At 42.4% G+C, this 14,345-nt stretch overlaps 1 protein-coding gene across 2 annotated transcripts in view; it reads right to left on the bottom strand.

The window, feature by feature from the left end:
* The window catches only part of FNIP2 (folliculin interacting protein 2), an 81,789-nt gene that overhangs the window by 29,476 nt on the left and 37,968 nt on the right, over positions 1 to 14,345 (bottom strand). The window contains exons 3-9 of one of the 2 annotated variants that reach the window (XM_032803450.2): positions 8,257 to 8,388; positions 4,911 to 5,011; positions 4,744 to 4,815; positions 3,650 to 3,750; positions 3,397 to 3,486; positions 2,104 to 2,175; positions 1,249 to 1,378 (exon numbers count right to left, since the gene is read on the bottom strand). In XM_032803450.2, the coding sequence (XP_032659341.1) occupies positions 1,249 to 1,378; positions 2,104 to 2,175; positions 3,397 to 3,486; positions 3,650 to 3,750; positions 4,744 to 4,815; positions 4,911 to 5,011; positions 8,257 to 8,388 (698 nt within the window). The remainder of the gene's footprint in view (positions 1 to 1,248; positions 1,379 to 2,103; positions 2,176 to 3,396; positions 3,487 to 3,649; positions 3,751 to 4,743; positions 4,816 to 4,910; positions 5,012 to 8,256; positions 8,389 to 14,345) is intronic. The other variant, XM_032803452.2, reaches the window with a different exon arrangement.

The following is a 14,345-nucleotide window of genomic DNA, read 5'->3' as shown; positions in this document are numbered from 1 at the left end:
CTTTTTCATATGGTGGATTTCATGATAATTTCTTTGGCCCACAGACCAAAAGAAAGCCAAAATATCTGTCTTTAGCAATGATTAATGGAACAGAGATATGGGGCATGGAAATGGTTCTTCCAAGGTGTTTGTAGGGCACTTAGCCTGTTTAACTTGTATATTTATTAAGACAACTTGTGATCCATTGGCTAAGTATCCCTTCGAAGCCACAGAGGGGGCTTTTCATGTGGGAAATCTATACATGGAATCTCTGTAAGAGAATCAATTATGTCATCTCATTGGGGAGAAGTGGGCTTTACATCTCCTTGGTAAAGGCTACAGAAGCATTTGCACAAGCCTGGAAAACCCTCAGAATCCACAAGAGGACAGGGTTATCAGACCCTAGCACCTCCAGCTCCTTGGCAGTGGCTGACTCCAGCTGCCCTGAAAATATAATACAGCATTAAGTTGGATGACCTTTTCCACGTAACTTCCACCACACTGGAGGGCAAGGGGAGAGAATGACAGCCAATTCCCAACAGCTGCATCAACTCCGTACTGTTCCTAATCTGCACAGAGAGGGATCCACTGGCTTCAGGCCTATGAGTATGCATGCATATATGCAGGTCCATTTGTAAGCGAGGGAGGTAGCTGAGAGGCATTCCTTATCTTGCTATGAAAAAGCAAGACTATCTATAAGCCAAGTCTTGATGCACCCCATAACGTTTTTGTCAGACCAGTGGCAAACATATTGAAGTTATTATAGCCAAGCTTTTGGCTTTTGTTTTTGGGTCATGGCTCTCTTTTTTCAAGCTGTGCCAAAAAATCACTGCTTGAGGCATCCTGTACATGTCAAGAGAGTTGTCATGGTCTATTGCACCAAAGTTCTGTTAACTAGTCACTAATCAGTTTGTTATAATAGAATATAATTGTGCCACTGATGGTGTTACATTCTCCCGCATGTCAGTAGGTAGTGCCATTCGTTTTTCTAGTAACAGCTGAGAGTTTAATTTTCTTATTTGAATGGGTGCATCAAAAATAAATGATAATCCTTCATTTGAAATGTGTTCATTATCAACCTCATTTTGTAGTCATTCATTTGTAATAATCTTAAGCAACACTTAACACTAGTATGTAGGAGAGATCAGATTGTTACTAGGAATTTTTTTTTTAATTGACTTGCCAATTAAGAACAGAGGCTTGGCCAATTTCAGCAACTGCAGCGCAACTGTTATTGTATTCTAGCAGGGAGAAGCTAGCAACACTCACCACCTTTGAATAATTCCATTTTCTAAACTTGTTGTTTGACTTCGGAGCCAGCGGCGCTGGTAGCTACTGGAAGAGGAGGATGAGGAGCTTGGTGATGGGAAAGGTGTAATCAAGAGACTACTCAGAGATGCTGTCAAGAAAACACACACGTGGACATTTTGTAGGGTGCTGATTAAACAAAAAACTATTCCCTTTGGCCAGGTGAACATGAATATAATTTTTGCCTATTGATTTTCTCATTTTTTAAAAAAACAAACAAACAGTAGCTTTCCTTTCAGTCTGACTCATTCCCAGCAGGTAAAACCATAATTATTTGAATTATTCTTGCTGCCTTAACATAGAAGCAGCCTTTTTTCTTAACAGCACCAGAACGTTGTATGTACTGGAGACTAGACTGATGGCGTCTCTCTCCTCTGTGCTGGCTGTACTCCGCTGAAGCAATCTGTCTGTCCTAAGAGATGTTGCCAGTCACAACAGGCCGGCCAACCTCTACCCACTGCTTTTCCTCCCACTGACCAAAAATCCTCTCCCCTCTTTTCTTTAGTGGAAGTGGTACTGTTGATTTCTTCCCTAGCTTATACATTTATATTACTGAAGTACTACATAGATGAGAACCAAATGAGTTAATGTCATAAAGGCAAAGTATCACAAGACATATAAAAAGAGTATCCCCTTTCTTACTGAGTTTATAGGGAAGGCAACTAACTGCTCAACAGATCCACAAGTTCGCATGGACGTGCTATAAGCAGCGATATCCAAACTCCACCCCACTGGTTGGGCAAAACCTGAATCTGTTCAATCACTGTGCTAAAAAGCTTTGCTTTCATCAAATGGGAGAAAAAGAAACACAAATACCTGACCGAGCAATGCCGCTGTCTCTGTCCTCATTTTGCCCTCTGCTAGGCATATCAACCGGGGTGCTATGTGCTAAAGTAAACAGATCAGATCAACAGAAAACATTACATGTTGCCTCATATTGTTTGTTAGTGTTACGCAAAGTTTATGTTTAAAGGGCACGCAACAGCAAAGTCACATCCAGTGCAGTTAATTTAAGCAATAGCTATGTCCACAGTGTGTGGGCAGATAAAAAATATTCAGTGTTTGAAGAGGTAATAGCAAGCAATACTTCAATATTGAAAACTACTAGTGAGATTGCGTTTTTTATTTTAGACTAAAATACCTTCTAAGTACCTCTAGGAACCTGAACATTAATTTATATACACTGAAAAAGTCATACAGCTGAGAACCAGCCCCATGAAAAAGTGCCTCAGGTGAAGTATCCAAAAATGAGAGCACCCAAAATCTCCAGCCACATTAGAAAATCCTGATTTCGTTTATTTTTGTAGCATCACTGGCATTGAACAAGCTAATAATACTTTATATGGAGTATCAGTTTCAGTTGTTTTTAAATTAACCACTATGCTTGCTTTATAGCATGAAGCAAAAATTCAATCCAGAGTAGATCACCAGTAAGTGTTAGTAGCACATATTCACTTAACTTATGAAGCATGCAAGATTTGTGAGGGAAGTGAAGTAATTTTTCATTTTTGCAGTCAACAGGATCAGTTAGATCCGAGGTTTCCCCAACAGCATGAGTAATTGTCATGCCTGTAAAAGGATCTTTTCATATGTAAAGTAGACTAAATGCTACTTTCAAATTTAAGAAAAAGCCTTTAATATTGGAAAATCGAAACTTAACCACTCCCAGACTCAGTTCAATAATGTCTTAAAAGCGTTGCCATCAAGTGAAAAAAAATCCACAGATCAAAAGATATGGGAGGAAAGCAAAGAGGGAAAGAAGCAAAAGGGAACTGCACACCAGCAAGAGATCAAATGTAGACCAGGAAACATAAATCCTCTTAGAAACATAAGGGCTCATTTATTATTGAATATACATTACATTAGGAAGTTTCCTTAATGTGAACATTTGTGGTAGAGGTGGGAGGAAAGAACAGGAAACAATTTAATGCAGCCTGGTATTTCAAGAAATCTTGAGTCAAAATATAAAGCCAATATGTGCCTATCATCATCTTCATCACTTTAGCCCTTTGTTTCTAGAGTGTAATTATGGACCTCCTGACAAGATTCAGAAGAAGCTGGGTTACTGTGGGTGGGCGGGCCACACTGTGCTCAGCATTCCACACAAACCTGCAAAGAAAGAAGCACTCCGGATGAGCGGGAGGGGAACTCCTTCAGATACACCCTGCAGCACTTTGCTGCTACACAGCTGTAACACACCTAAAAACATTAACGCAGAGAGAGCGCAAGACAAAAAACGAACAAACAACAAACAATAAAAGACAATGCAGGGGAAAATAATTAAAAAAACAAAAAACAGATGGCATCATCAGGAAACCTTTTTTTTTTTTTTTTTTTTTTAAACAGAATAAAAAATATTTACCTAGATTACTTCCACTACGACAGGTGCCCAAACCATTTTGATTAGAGCTCAATTTTCCCAGATTGGGATCTTGGTTGATGTATTCAAAGCTATCTTGCAAGCTAAAAAGGGAGAAATATCAAAATTTCTAAGAAGGGGGATAGAATGGCTTCCACTAACATCGAACTACACTCTGTTTTGTTTGCTTTGTTATAAAAATCTAACTTCAGCACCAAGCTTAAAGATTAGGAGATACTCCTATATTATAACAGATATTTATAATGGAAAATAGATCATGGAGGACTGTAGACTTTAAGACTGTACTTTTCGGAATTAACTAACTTTTCATGTTTGGTCTCTGCTCACAGTGATTTTGAGCGGTAGAGGGGAACTGAGCAAAATCTTAGCCATTTTTGAAGGAGAGGAGGAGACAGAGTGGAGTGGGGGTTGAAAAATATATGCACACCTTCATTATATTAAAAAGGCAATCTTGCTGGCAGTGGGAACTGGTCACTGAAGATAGAGACTAAAAACCTTTGAATGTTTATACAGGCCTCTAAACTTTGAGTTTCACCCATTGCTCAACGAGAGCACACTTAAAGAGTCCAAGGGTACATCTACACAGCAATTAAACACCCACTGCTGGCCTGGGCCATCTGACTCTGGTTCATTGGGCTTGGGCTGTGGGATTGTAAAATTGCTGTGAAGATGTTCAGGCTTGTCTTGGAGCCCAAGCTCTAGAACCCCACAAGGGGGGAGGGTCCCATAACCTGGGTTCCAGCCTAATCATCTACACTGCAATTTTTAACCCTGCAGCCCAAGCCTCATGAGCCCAAGTCTGCTGACCTGGGCCGGCTGCTGCCATGCTGCAAGTCATTTATTCCAGTGTAGATGGACCCTGAACGATCCCACTCCCCTCTAGCCTTCGTGGGACAGCTAGAGCTCAGCATGTGAATACTGCTCATAAACAGTCTCAATCTCTCTCTCCCTTTCACTCACTGCCAGCCAACATTTGGTTTTATGAGCTTTCCAGTTTTATACAGACCAACCTTAAGAGCAGTGACAGAAGAAATCTAAAATGAGAGTGAGAAATGACAGGAAACAACCAAACTTACTTATTTGTGCTTCCACTGAAGCTTCCCACTCTGGCTGAGAACACTTTACTTATCATAAGCTGCGGAGGAGAGCTGAAAGGATAAATAATCATCATCTCAGTGACTCAACAGTTCCAATTCCAAGCATTTGGCCATATGGATAATCCTAGAAAAAGAAACTCACTTACCGTATGTAGTGGATTTTCAAGGTAGAACCTTTGTAACTCATTGCCACTGAGCCAAACATCATTTCTCCAAGCATGTTGACATCAGAGGCTGGTCTAGTGTACTATAGATAAGTAAGGGGAAAAAAGCCAATCATAACCATTGCATTATTTTAGCACGGTGCTCAGCAGTATTAAATTTTGAACATGAAGTACAAGTAATCTCTGCTTCCCAGTGAAGAGCAGCATATACCAAGTGGTGTTTGTGCAATGCGTACCGTGACAGGGTTGGACCAGATGGCTAGAGGAAAGTGATAGAATGCAGATATATTAGCCTCAGATTAAGCAGGTCCCTTTTCCCTGGGTTAGGTAACAGGAGTGGTTTTAGAACAATCAGGAACTTGCTCGAACCAATTAAGGCAGGCAGGCTAATCAGGGCACCTGGTTTAAAAAGGACCTCGCTTCAGTCAGTGAGGGCCGGACAAGGAGCTGAGAGTGGGAGGGCATGCTGCTGGAGGACTAAGGAATACAAACACTATCTGGCATCAGGATAAAGGTGGTGTTGGGAGGAGGCCATGGGAGCTGTAGCTGTCACACAGTGTTACACAAAACACTGTAGACAGCTGTGATTGACAGGGCCCTGGGCTGGAATCTGGAATAAAGGGCAGGCCCAGGTTCCCCCCATCCCCTCAACTCCCTATTAGATACAAGAGGAATTGTGGGTCCCACCAGAGGGGAAGGTCCCTGGCCTGTCTCCTGACCCACGAGGTGGATCAGCAGAGACTGCAGGGATTGTTCTCCTTCCTTTTCCCCATGCTGGCCAGTGATGAGATTAGCTGAGTGAACAGCAAGTTTGAGCCAGTTAAGCCATTTTTGCAAAAAACAAACAAATAAAAAAAACCAACAGCAAAAGTGACTAAACTGAGGGCTGCCATGAATCTCTGATGCGAGCAAATCCACCAGTAAGTGCAGGATCCACCAAGGCAGAGAAGGAACTTTGTCACAGTACATACTATATTTAGTTCATTAGAGAGGCCTACTAGTTCAAATTTTCATGGACTCTCCCAAAGGTCTGCAATGAAGACACTCATGCACAGTCTCTGCAGCTGAACCAGACACAAGTAATTTTATATCTCCCAGCCACATTTTTTTTATTGTAGGATGTTGCTTGAAAAAGACTGCAACCATTGCAGGTCTGAAGAGTCTGGACTCTTAATGTTGTTACTTTTAAATTTAAAAATCATTCCCAGTCTAAATTAACTCATTTAGATGGCAAGATATACTTGGAATGACAATTTTAAAAAAGGAAACAAAGTAAGTCCTATTTCTTACTACATTCCAAAGAACTACTACTAGTAAGAGGATAAACTCCTTTGTATAAGTTCTCACCACAGTTAAGGTAGTAACATGCATTTCAACACAAGGATACAATTTCTTAAAACAAACCCAATCCACATGAAGTCTCTCATGTGTCTCTTAGCACAGGACAAAAGTTTGCCTTTTTTGAGGAGATTCACACAAGTGATTTTACAGAAGCACACAGGAATTTTAAAAAGTAGAAAACTAATTTTTCTGAGTCTTGAATGTCCTTTTTTAAAATCAGCACCCAAAAAACTCACGTGGGCTTTAGGAGACTGGAAAAGTGCATAAAAGCAAGAGACCTTGCCCTGTGGAATTAGTTGCATTGCTCTGACTAAATTTAAAAAAATTCAGTTACTAGAGACACAGCCACTCTAGAGAGCTTACAGGTGCAGCCGTGTCGCTGTAAACTGTCTAATGTAGCTGCTCTAAGCAAACAGGAGAGAATCTCCCATTAACTACTCCAGCCCCAAAAAGCAGCAGAAAGTTATGTTGGTGGGAGAAGCTCTCCCGCCGACACAGTACTGTCCACACCAGCGCTTATGTGGGTGTAACTTATGTCGCTCGGGAGTGATTTATTCCTCTCCCACCCCGAGTAACATAAGTTATGCCAACATAAGCAGTAGGATAGACAGCCTCCGTGGCAGGCTTCTAGGGATTTTTCAGGGGGAGGGGGGGGGGGGCAAAAAACAGGGTATGCACTTTTTAAAGAGAAATTTAACTTTAAAAAGTCACTTCCGACTGAAAGCTTTTTTCTAAGACTAATGTTAAGGTAACACCTGAGAGTAAGCCTATGCGGCAAAAAAAACCCTTCCAAAGCACCAAGTCTCAGAGCCTGAGTCATCTTACTCAGATTTGCACTATATCTATAAATAGCAGTGTGGAGATCCTGTTTGGGTCGGAGCCTGGGCTCTGAGACCCTCCTTTCTCATCAGTTTTCAGAGCCCACCAGCTCCAGCTGGAGCCCAGAGTGTCTACACTGCTATTTTTAGCCTCATAGCAAACAGCAGGGGTCTCAGTCAGCAGACCAGGGTTCTGAGACTCCCTACTGCTGCTGTTTTGTTTGGGGTTTTTTTGCTGCATAAATGTACCCTAAGAGTACTAGAATTGAAAAACTGAAGAAAAGGACCTCACCTACACACAAACACTAGCACCAACTAAAGTAATTAAAAAAGTTTCTAGTTACATGTATAAACAAACAAGTTTTATCTAAGCCCTAATTCTCTTTGTGTATTTGACAGTATTTTGTGTAGTTAATTTCATAATTTCCTCAACATGGGAAGTTCAGCATGTGCGTAACTGAGTGTAGGATAAGGGCCTAACTTTTTATATGGAAGTAGTCACACTATGTGGTATGACTAATCATATGCTTTAAGTCTTTACAGGAACTCAGTTTCTCCTGTTTATGTGAGACTTTCAGAGATCAAAACAGAGGAAAAAAGCTTTTTTAAATAAACCAGGAAGATGTGATTGCCATTTTTTGTGGTTGTACAAGGGATCTGAAAGTATTTAGCCATTTTTTAGAAGCTGACTCGATTTCATATTGACACGGTCTGTTTACAATCTTTCCCATAATCAGCTGGGTTCAACAGCTCCTGCAGAAGTTATGAGCATTGGCTCCTGCAATGGAGGATTGAGAAAAAAAACATTATATTTTTCTAGACCAAGAATGTGGAGCACCATAAAGCACTTACATACTTTTGAAGTATGTCTAAGTTTAGATTATAACTATTTTATGAAAAAGTTCAGAAAAACTGAAGAATAGTGAAATTTAAAAAACTGAACATAGGAACCTCTAAACTTACATAACACTTGAAAAATAAAACAAAATACCCCTCCTCCTCAGCATGTGGAAGGAAAGAAATACAGTTCAGATCCCCAGCATCAGTTTCATATTTGACATACTACAAATCCTATTTCAACAGACATTTGTGAATTTAACACAAAGTTATCATCTTTAGTCATTCAGTGAAAATTTATATATAGATTTGCATCAATGTGTTAACATTACCTGGTACTTTGGAAGCTGGTCCTTGACATGCTGTGTACAGCTCACTGATGGACTACGGGAAGAAATACTATTGGTCCCATTGCTTGCTTGGCAGCACTTGGCAGAAGCCTTTCCTGAAGCATCATCTATTTTCTGTGTCAGAAAAGGTTGATGATGAAAGTAAGTTTAATAAACATGAAGATTTCTGTTTCTAGCTGCACCCCTGTGATCTCAGAAGAGTTTCATTAAGAACATACTGGAGCAAAAGAATAATTTTGAAAGTTTTTATTTGTGTGTTAAAAAAAAAATCAATCCAAGTCATGTTAGTAACTTTGGCTTTTCAAGAGAAGGGAATGTGATGCCCAGGAGAACAGAAGTGTAGAATTATTCTTGAACTTAGTCTACCAATGAATTAAGTTTTTGTTATAGAAATACATGTCACACACAGTATATAAATACTCTGCTTCTTCAACCATTGTGATCCTGGTCAAAGTAATTTGTTACAAATCTATCTATAGCAAATTTTTTTTTTCCTGTTAGCATATATTTTATAGAAATCAGGAGTGAGCTGCAATCTATAAGATAATTTGCTAACATTTATGCAAATAAATCTCACTTTATGAGCCGCTTTCTATGGATAGCGAGCGGTCAATCTCTTAAACTGCATGGTATTGTTTCCGCTTCACAAAATTAACAGCAGATTTCTTCAACAGAAGAACAGCCAGAAAAACACAAATAGAGAATAATTGGCAGGAATATTAGAATGAATAATCATTTGCATAGAAGTTTAAGAATAAACCACTGCCTGTCTGAATATTTAGTATAATATTCACCTGTCAATAACTGCACTGGCAATTCCCCAAGTTAAATCTCAAACAGGGGCGGCTCCAGGCACCAGCGCACCAAGCGTGTGCCTGGGGCGGCAAGTTGTGGGGGGTGGCCTGCTGGTTGCCGTGTATGTATGCCCAATTTGGCGGCAGGTACGCCGAAGGCACAGGACCGGCAGACCTCCCGCAGGAGCGCCGTCGAATCCGCGTTACCAGTGGACCTCCTGCAGGTGTGCCGCTGAAAGCCGCCTGCCTGCCGTGCTTGGGGTGGCAAAATACATAGAATCGCCCCTGCTCTCAAATCACTGTTTGTATTATTTGACTTGCTCTACCTACCTAGGCAGTTTGTACTACAGGAAGACTCTTAACCTTTCAACAATTGCATGCTGTTTACATAGTAACACTGTGGTAAATGTTATCCAAGAAAAGCATTTAACTTTTTGAATAAAATTAAAAATAGAAGTTCTTGCATGCAGAGTTCCCAATTTAAAAACAATATTTTTTGTTTAAAAAAACAAACATTCATACAAACCCTTTTTAGCCACCCATCAAAAAGGCTAGTTTGCCTAGAATAAATGCTAGCAAAGCATGTGTCTGGCTACATCTATGCTAGGAGCAGGGGATGTGAAGTATTGTGCTCTTGTAGAAATATCTGCGGTAGCTCTCATCAAGCTAACATGCTAAGAACAGTAGTGTAGCATGAGCAGCAGCATGGACTAACCACCTGAAGTCCATACCCCTGAGATTCAGGCAGGTTTGTGCTCAGGATGGCTAGACCATGTTGCTGTTTGCTGCCACCTATGCTGCCCCAACTACACAACTACTTTTAGAGGGCTAGTTTGATGACAGCTAGAGTGAGGATGTCTACACGAGCTGGTAGTCAGACCCCCAACTCCAAGTGTAGACATACTCTGATTTTTTTTCATTCTCTTAAACTATTAGCATTGCAATAATGACATAAAGTCTCAATCTGGACCTCACTGTATTGGGCACTATACACAAATACTAATGAAACAACAATCTTTGGCATGGCATACATTAAAAAAAATGCTGAGTGTTGTAACTACATCAATGCACACATGCTTCACTGGTGCAAAGCAGGGTTTACTGGATTAAGTTGCATCTGTGTTAACTTTGCTTTACACTGATACATTAGGAGTTTGCACTGAAATAGTTATAAAACCAAGAAAATGGGAACTTAAGACCAGGGCTGGTGCAACCATTTAGGCAAACTAGGTGGCCGTCTAGGGCACCTAGTGGTTGAGGATGCCTAAAAGCCCACTCAGGCGAGGAGGTGGAGGTGAGCTAGGTGGGGGGAGGGCGTGGAGAGGGTTGTCCGCAATAACGAGGGGGTGGGGGCCGCACAGGGGAACAGCTCCCCGCCACAGCTCACCTCCGCTCTGCCTCCTCAGCTGAGCACACAGTCCAGCTCTTAAGTCTCCTCCAATCAGCGCCGCAAGCCTGAGCGGGGAGGAGAATAGAGCAGTGCCGACATGCTCAGTGGAGGAGGCGGAGCTGAGGTGAGATGGGGAGGGCTACCCAGGTAGGGTTAGCTGCCGGGGGGGGGGGCCGGGAGGGGAGAGGGGGGGAAGTCTCTCCAGCAGGGTTAGTTGCCATGGGGGGAGTGGGGGGGGGGGAAGTCTCCAGGGTTAGTTGCCATGGGGGGAGTCTCCGAGGCAAGGTTAGTTGCCATAGGGGGAGTGTGGGGGGAAGTCTCCCCAGGCAGGGTTAGTTGCCATGAGGGGAGGGGGGGGAAGTCTCCCAGGCAGGGTTAGTTGCCATAGGGGGAGTGTGGGGGGGAAGTCTCCCCAGGCAGGTTAGTTGCCATGAGGGGAGGGGGGGGGAAGTCTCCCCAGGCAGGGTTAGTTGCCATGAGGGGGGGGGGGGGGGGAGTCTTCCCAGGCAGGGTTAGTTGCCATGAGGGGAGGGAGTCTTCCCAGGCAGGGTTAGTTGCCATGGAGGGGAGAGGGGTTAGCTGTCGCAGTGGGGCGGGGTTAGCTGCTGGGGGGGGGTGCAAGGTGGAAGTTTCGCCTAGGGCGGGAAAATTCCTTGCACCGGCCCTGCTTAAGACATGCTCTTGGGTGGGGTTCGGAGAGAGATGGCAAAGACAATTCAGTAGCGCTCTCATAATTCTAGAGAACAGAAATAGGTTTCACTATAGCAGTGGCACAAGCAAGCCCTCTTACTATCAATTATAAAACTAACCAGACACATGTAGAGGATTTTGTTGTTTTTTTTTTACATGGGGCTGACTGGTCTTTCATATTTTACCACAAATTTGCATTCCTTTTGTGCAGCTTTTGCTTGGCACTGCATTTATGTAACTGCTGCTTATCTAATTCCCAATGTGACTGTCATTAGGTGGTTATAAGTGCACAAATGTTAATAGTCATGTGCTCGACACAAGCTATTGACAAAAACAGCTCTTAATATAAAAAAAAGTGTTCTGCTCTATGCCACCCACAGGAATAGCTAGAATGAAACACATTAACTATACTACAGCATGATTAACCATACTCTTCAATACCCTTGTTAAATAGAAGATAATCTGCCTAGTTCCCCAGATAAGCAGATTTAAAGGTAAAACTGTCTTAAATCTATCCTATTTGTTTATATGAAGGGGAGAAGCTCCCTAATTCTTTGCTCATTCGGGGCTTGATCCTGTTCCAAACTGAAGTCAAAAGAAGTCTGTCATAGACAAATAGCTGCAGGTTTGGGCCCTAGCCTGGAAGTCTGGAAAATGCCAGTGCACCAAGTGTTAACTACAGCACTTCAAAGACATACAGAGTTTCTGACTTGCAGTTCTGAATATTTAGCTTTAATTGGCTATTTCAGTGTCTGGTATGAAAATAAGGTCATACGTTCTATTTGTTATAGGATACTTTGAAAACACAACAGAGAATCTCTCTCTAAGGACAATATTTTAAATGGAGATTTATACTTTATAAATTAACCTTTTTGTTTAAAATGTTTGTCTTTAAGAGGAGCAAAACGTTTGTATATAATTGTAAATACACCTTCCCATTCTTCCAAAGCAAATGCAACACTGTGTAATCAACCCCTTGGATATATAGTACTGACCTTGGTATTGGGGCTCATAATAGAAAAAAGGGGATTAATATAGGCCACTCTGACCTATTTACCCTCATAAGTAGATGATCAGTCATGCTCATCATGTGTGCCTTACTAATGTGGGTTAAGTCAACATGTGATACTCGTGCAGCTTAATTTAAATACAGTTTCAGATGGCTGTCTTTAAACTTTTCCATGAGCCATTTCCACAAAGCACTGCTATTTAAAGTGTACATTATAGCTAGTAATTACACATTGACTGTACTAGTCAACACATTCCAGTCAACAGTATTAGCCATAATTTGAAATCCATCCAATGAAACTGTTTTATAACAAAATGGAGTTTCAGGGTAGGTCTATGCTTAAACCGCTGCAGCTTCTCCCGTTGGTGTAGTTAATCCACTTCCATGAGAAGCCCTCACATCGACATAGCACTGTCTACACTGCGGATTAGGTCGGTGAAACTGTGTTGTTCAGGAGTGTGGGTTTTTCAACCCCCTGAGTGATATAGTTACACAGATGTAAATTTACAATGTAGGCCTCGCCTCAGAACTGTAACTGAGTAGAAGAAAAGTACAGCTAACAAGGAAGACATACTGTATCATTTTTGTCTTCTAAATATCAACTGGACATATTTAAACACAGGTCTCTCGCAACTTATGCACATTTAACATGCGCGATTTCAGCTTTATGCTGAAAGGCCTGGAGTCCAGGAGGGGGCGTGGCCTCAAGTAGAAGAGGAGGGCCTCAAGATTTAAAGGTCCTAGGGCACCAGCTGTGGCTGAGAGTCCCAGGGCCTTTAAATCACCCAGGGGACTCCCAGCAGCAGAGGTGGCTGGTAGCCACTGTGGAGCTTCGGATACTTTAAATGCCAGCCCCAGCCCGGCTGCCAAAGCTGCAGGAGGGATTTAAACGGCTCCACTGGGCTCCCCGCCGCGGCGGGAAGCCCGGCAGAGCCCTTTAAATCCAGCCCGCAGCTCTGGCAGCGGGACCGGGGGGCATTTAAAGGGCTCCACTGGGTTCCCCGCCGTGACAGGAAGCCCGGCGGAGCCCTTTAAATCCAGCCCGCAGCTCTGGCGGCAGGACTGGGGGGCATTTAAAGGGCTCCACTGGGCTCCCCACCGCAGCGGGAAGCCTGGCGGAGCCCTTTAAATCCTGCCCGCAGCTCCGGCGGTGGGACCGGGGGGGGCGCATTTAATGGGCTCCACCGGCCCTTTAAATGCCCTCCTCCCCACAGCCCCGCCGCCGGAGCTGCGGGCAGGATTTAAAGGGGTTGGGGTTTTGACTATACACAGTTTTTGCTTTACACAATAACCGCAGAACGGAACCCCTGCCTAAGATGCGACAGACCTGTACACCTCTACTCTGATATAACGTGACCCTATATAACATGAATTCGGATATAACGCGGTAAAACAGTGCTCCGGAGGGGCGGGGCTGCGCACTCTGGCAGATCAAAGCAAGTTCGATATAATGCAGTTTCACCTACGATGCAGTAAGATTTTTTGGTTCCCGAGGACAGCGTTATATTGGGGTAGAGGTGTACTGTTTAAGTGTAGCCTTGTAGATCCAGATACTGGCAGAGATCAAGCCATACCTTAACTGTACATTTCCTTGTTTTTGCTGGTTTGTCTCACAACATTCAAATTCATGTATTGTTTGCTATTGTCTCAGTCACGGGCACACACTCTACTCTACAAAAAGTAAGAAACATGGAGTGGTAACAAAAAAAAAAAAAACCAAAAAAACCAGTGACTTTATTGGTTTAACTGAAGAGGTCCAAAGGGAAGCCAAGTGCATCAGAACATGTGCCAACTCCCAGTGAAATAAGCAGATATCTCTGTGCAACTTGTGCAAGGATTGGGCCTAAGAAATGAAAAATGATCAGCTTGTTGATGTCAGAAAAATACTCAAGTAAAAAAGGATCAAGTCCATTCAGCAATGCCTATGAGGAGGGCCTACTTTGTTTTATATCAGTCACCATATTTTTTTTAAATGGCAGTAAGCTGGAATATGTTATTTTAGGCTTTTCGGAGGTAGCTGTAACAGGCATGTCCTGCATATTTCAAAAAAGTTTGCACCCACAACAAATGCAGCAAAAACTTCCAACAGAAAATGCAGAAATGAGCATTGTCTCTTTAAATTATTTCCATTTGGGGCCAGAGAACAAAAAAGAATCAAAGGACAGAAGCATATTAATTTTCATACCTG

Source organism: Chelonoidis abingdonii, chromosome 5 (genome assembly GCF_003597395.2).
Source record: "Chelonoidis abingdonii isolate Lonesome George chromosome 5, CheloAbing_2.0, whole genome shotgun sequence".
NCBI lineage: Eukaryota > Metazoa > Chordata > Testudines > Testudinidae > Chelonoidis > Chelonoidis abingdonii.
This window is presented reverse-complemented; position numbering and strand designations above follow the sequence as displayed.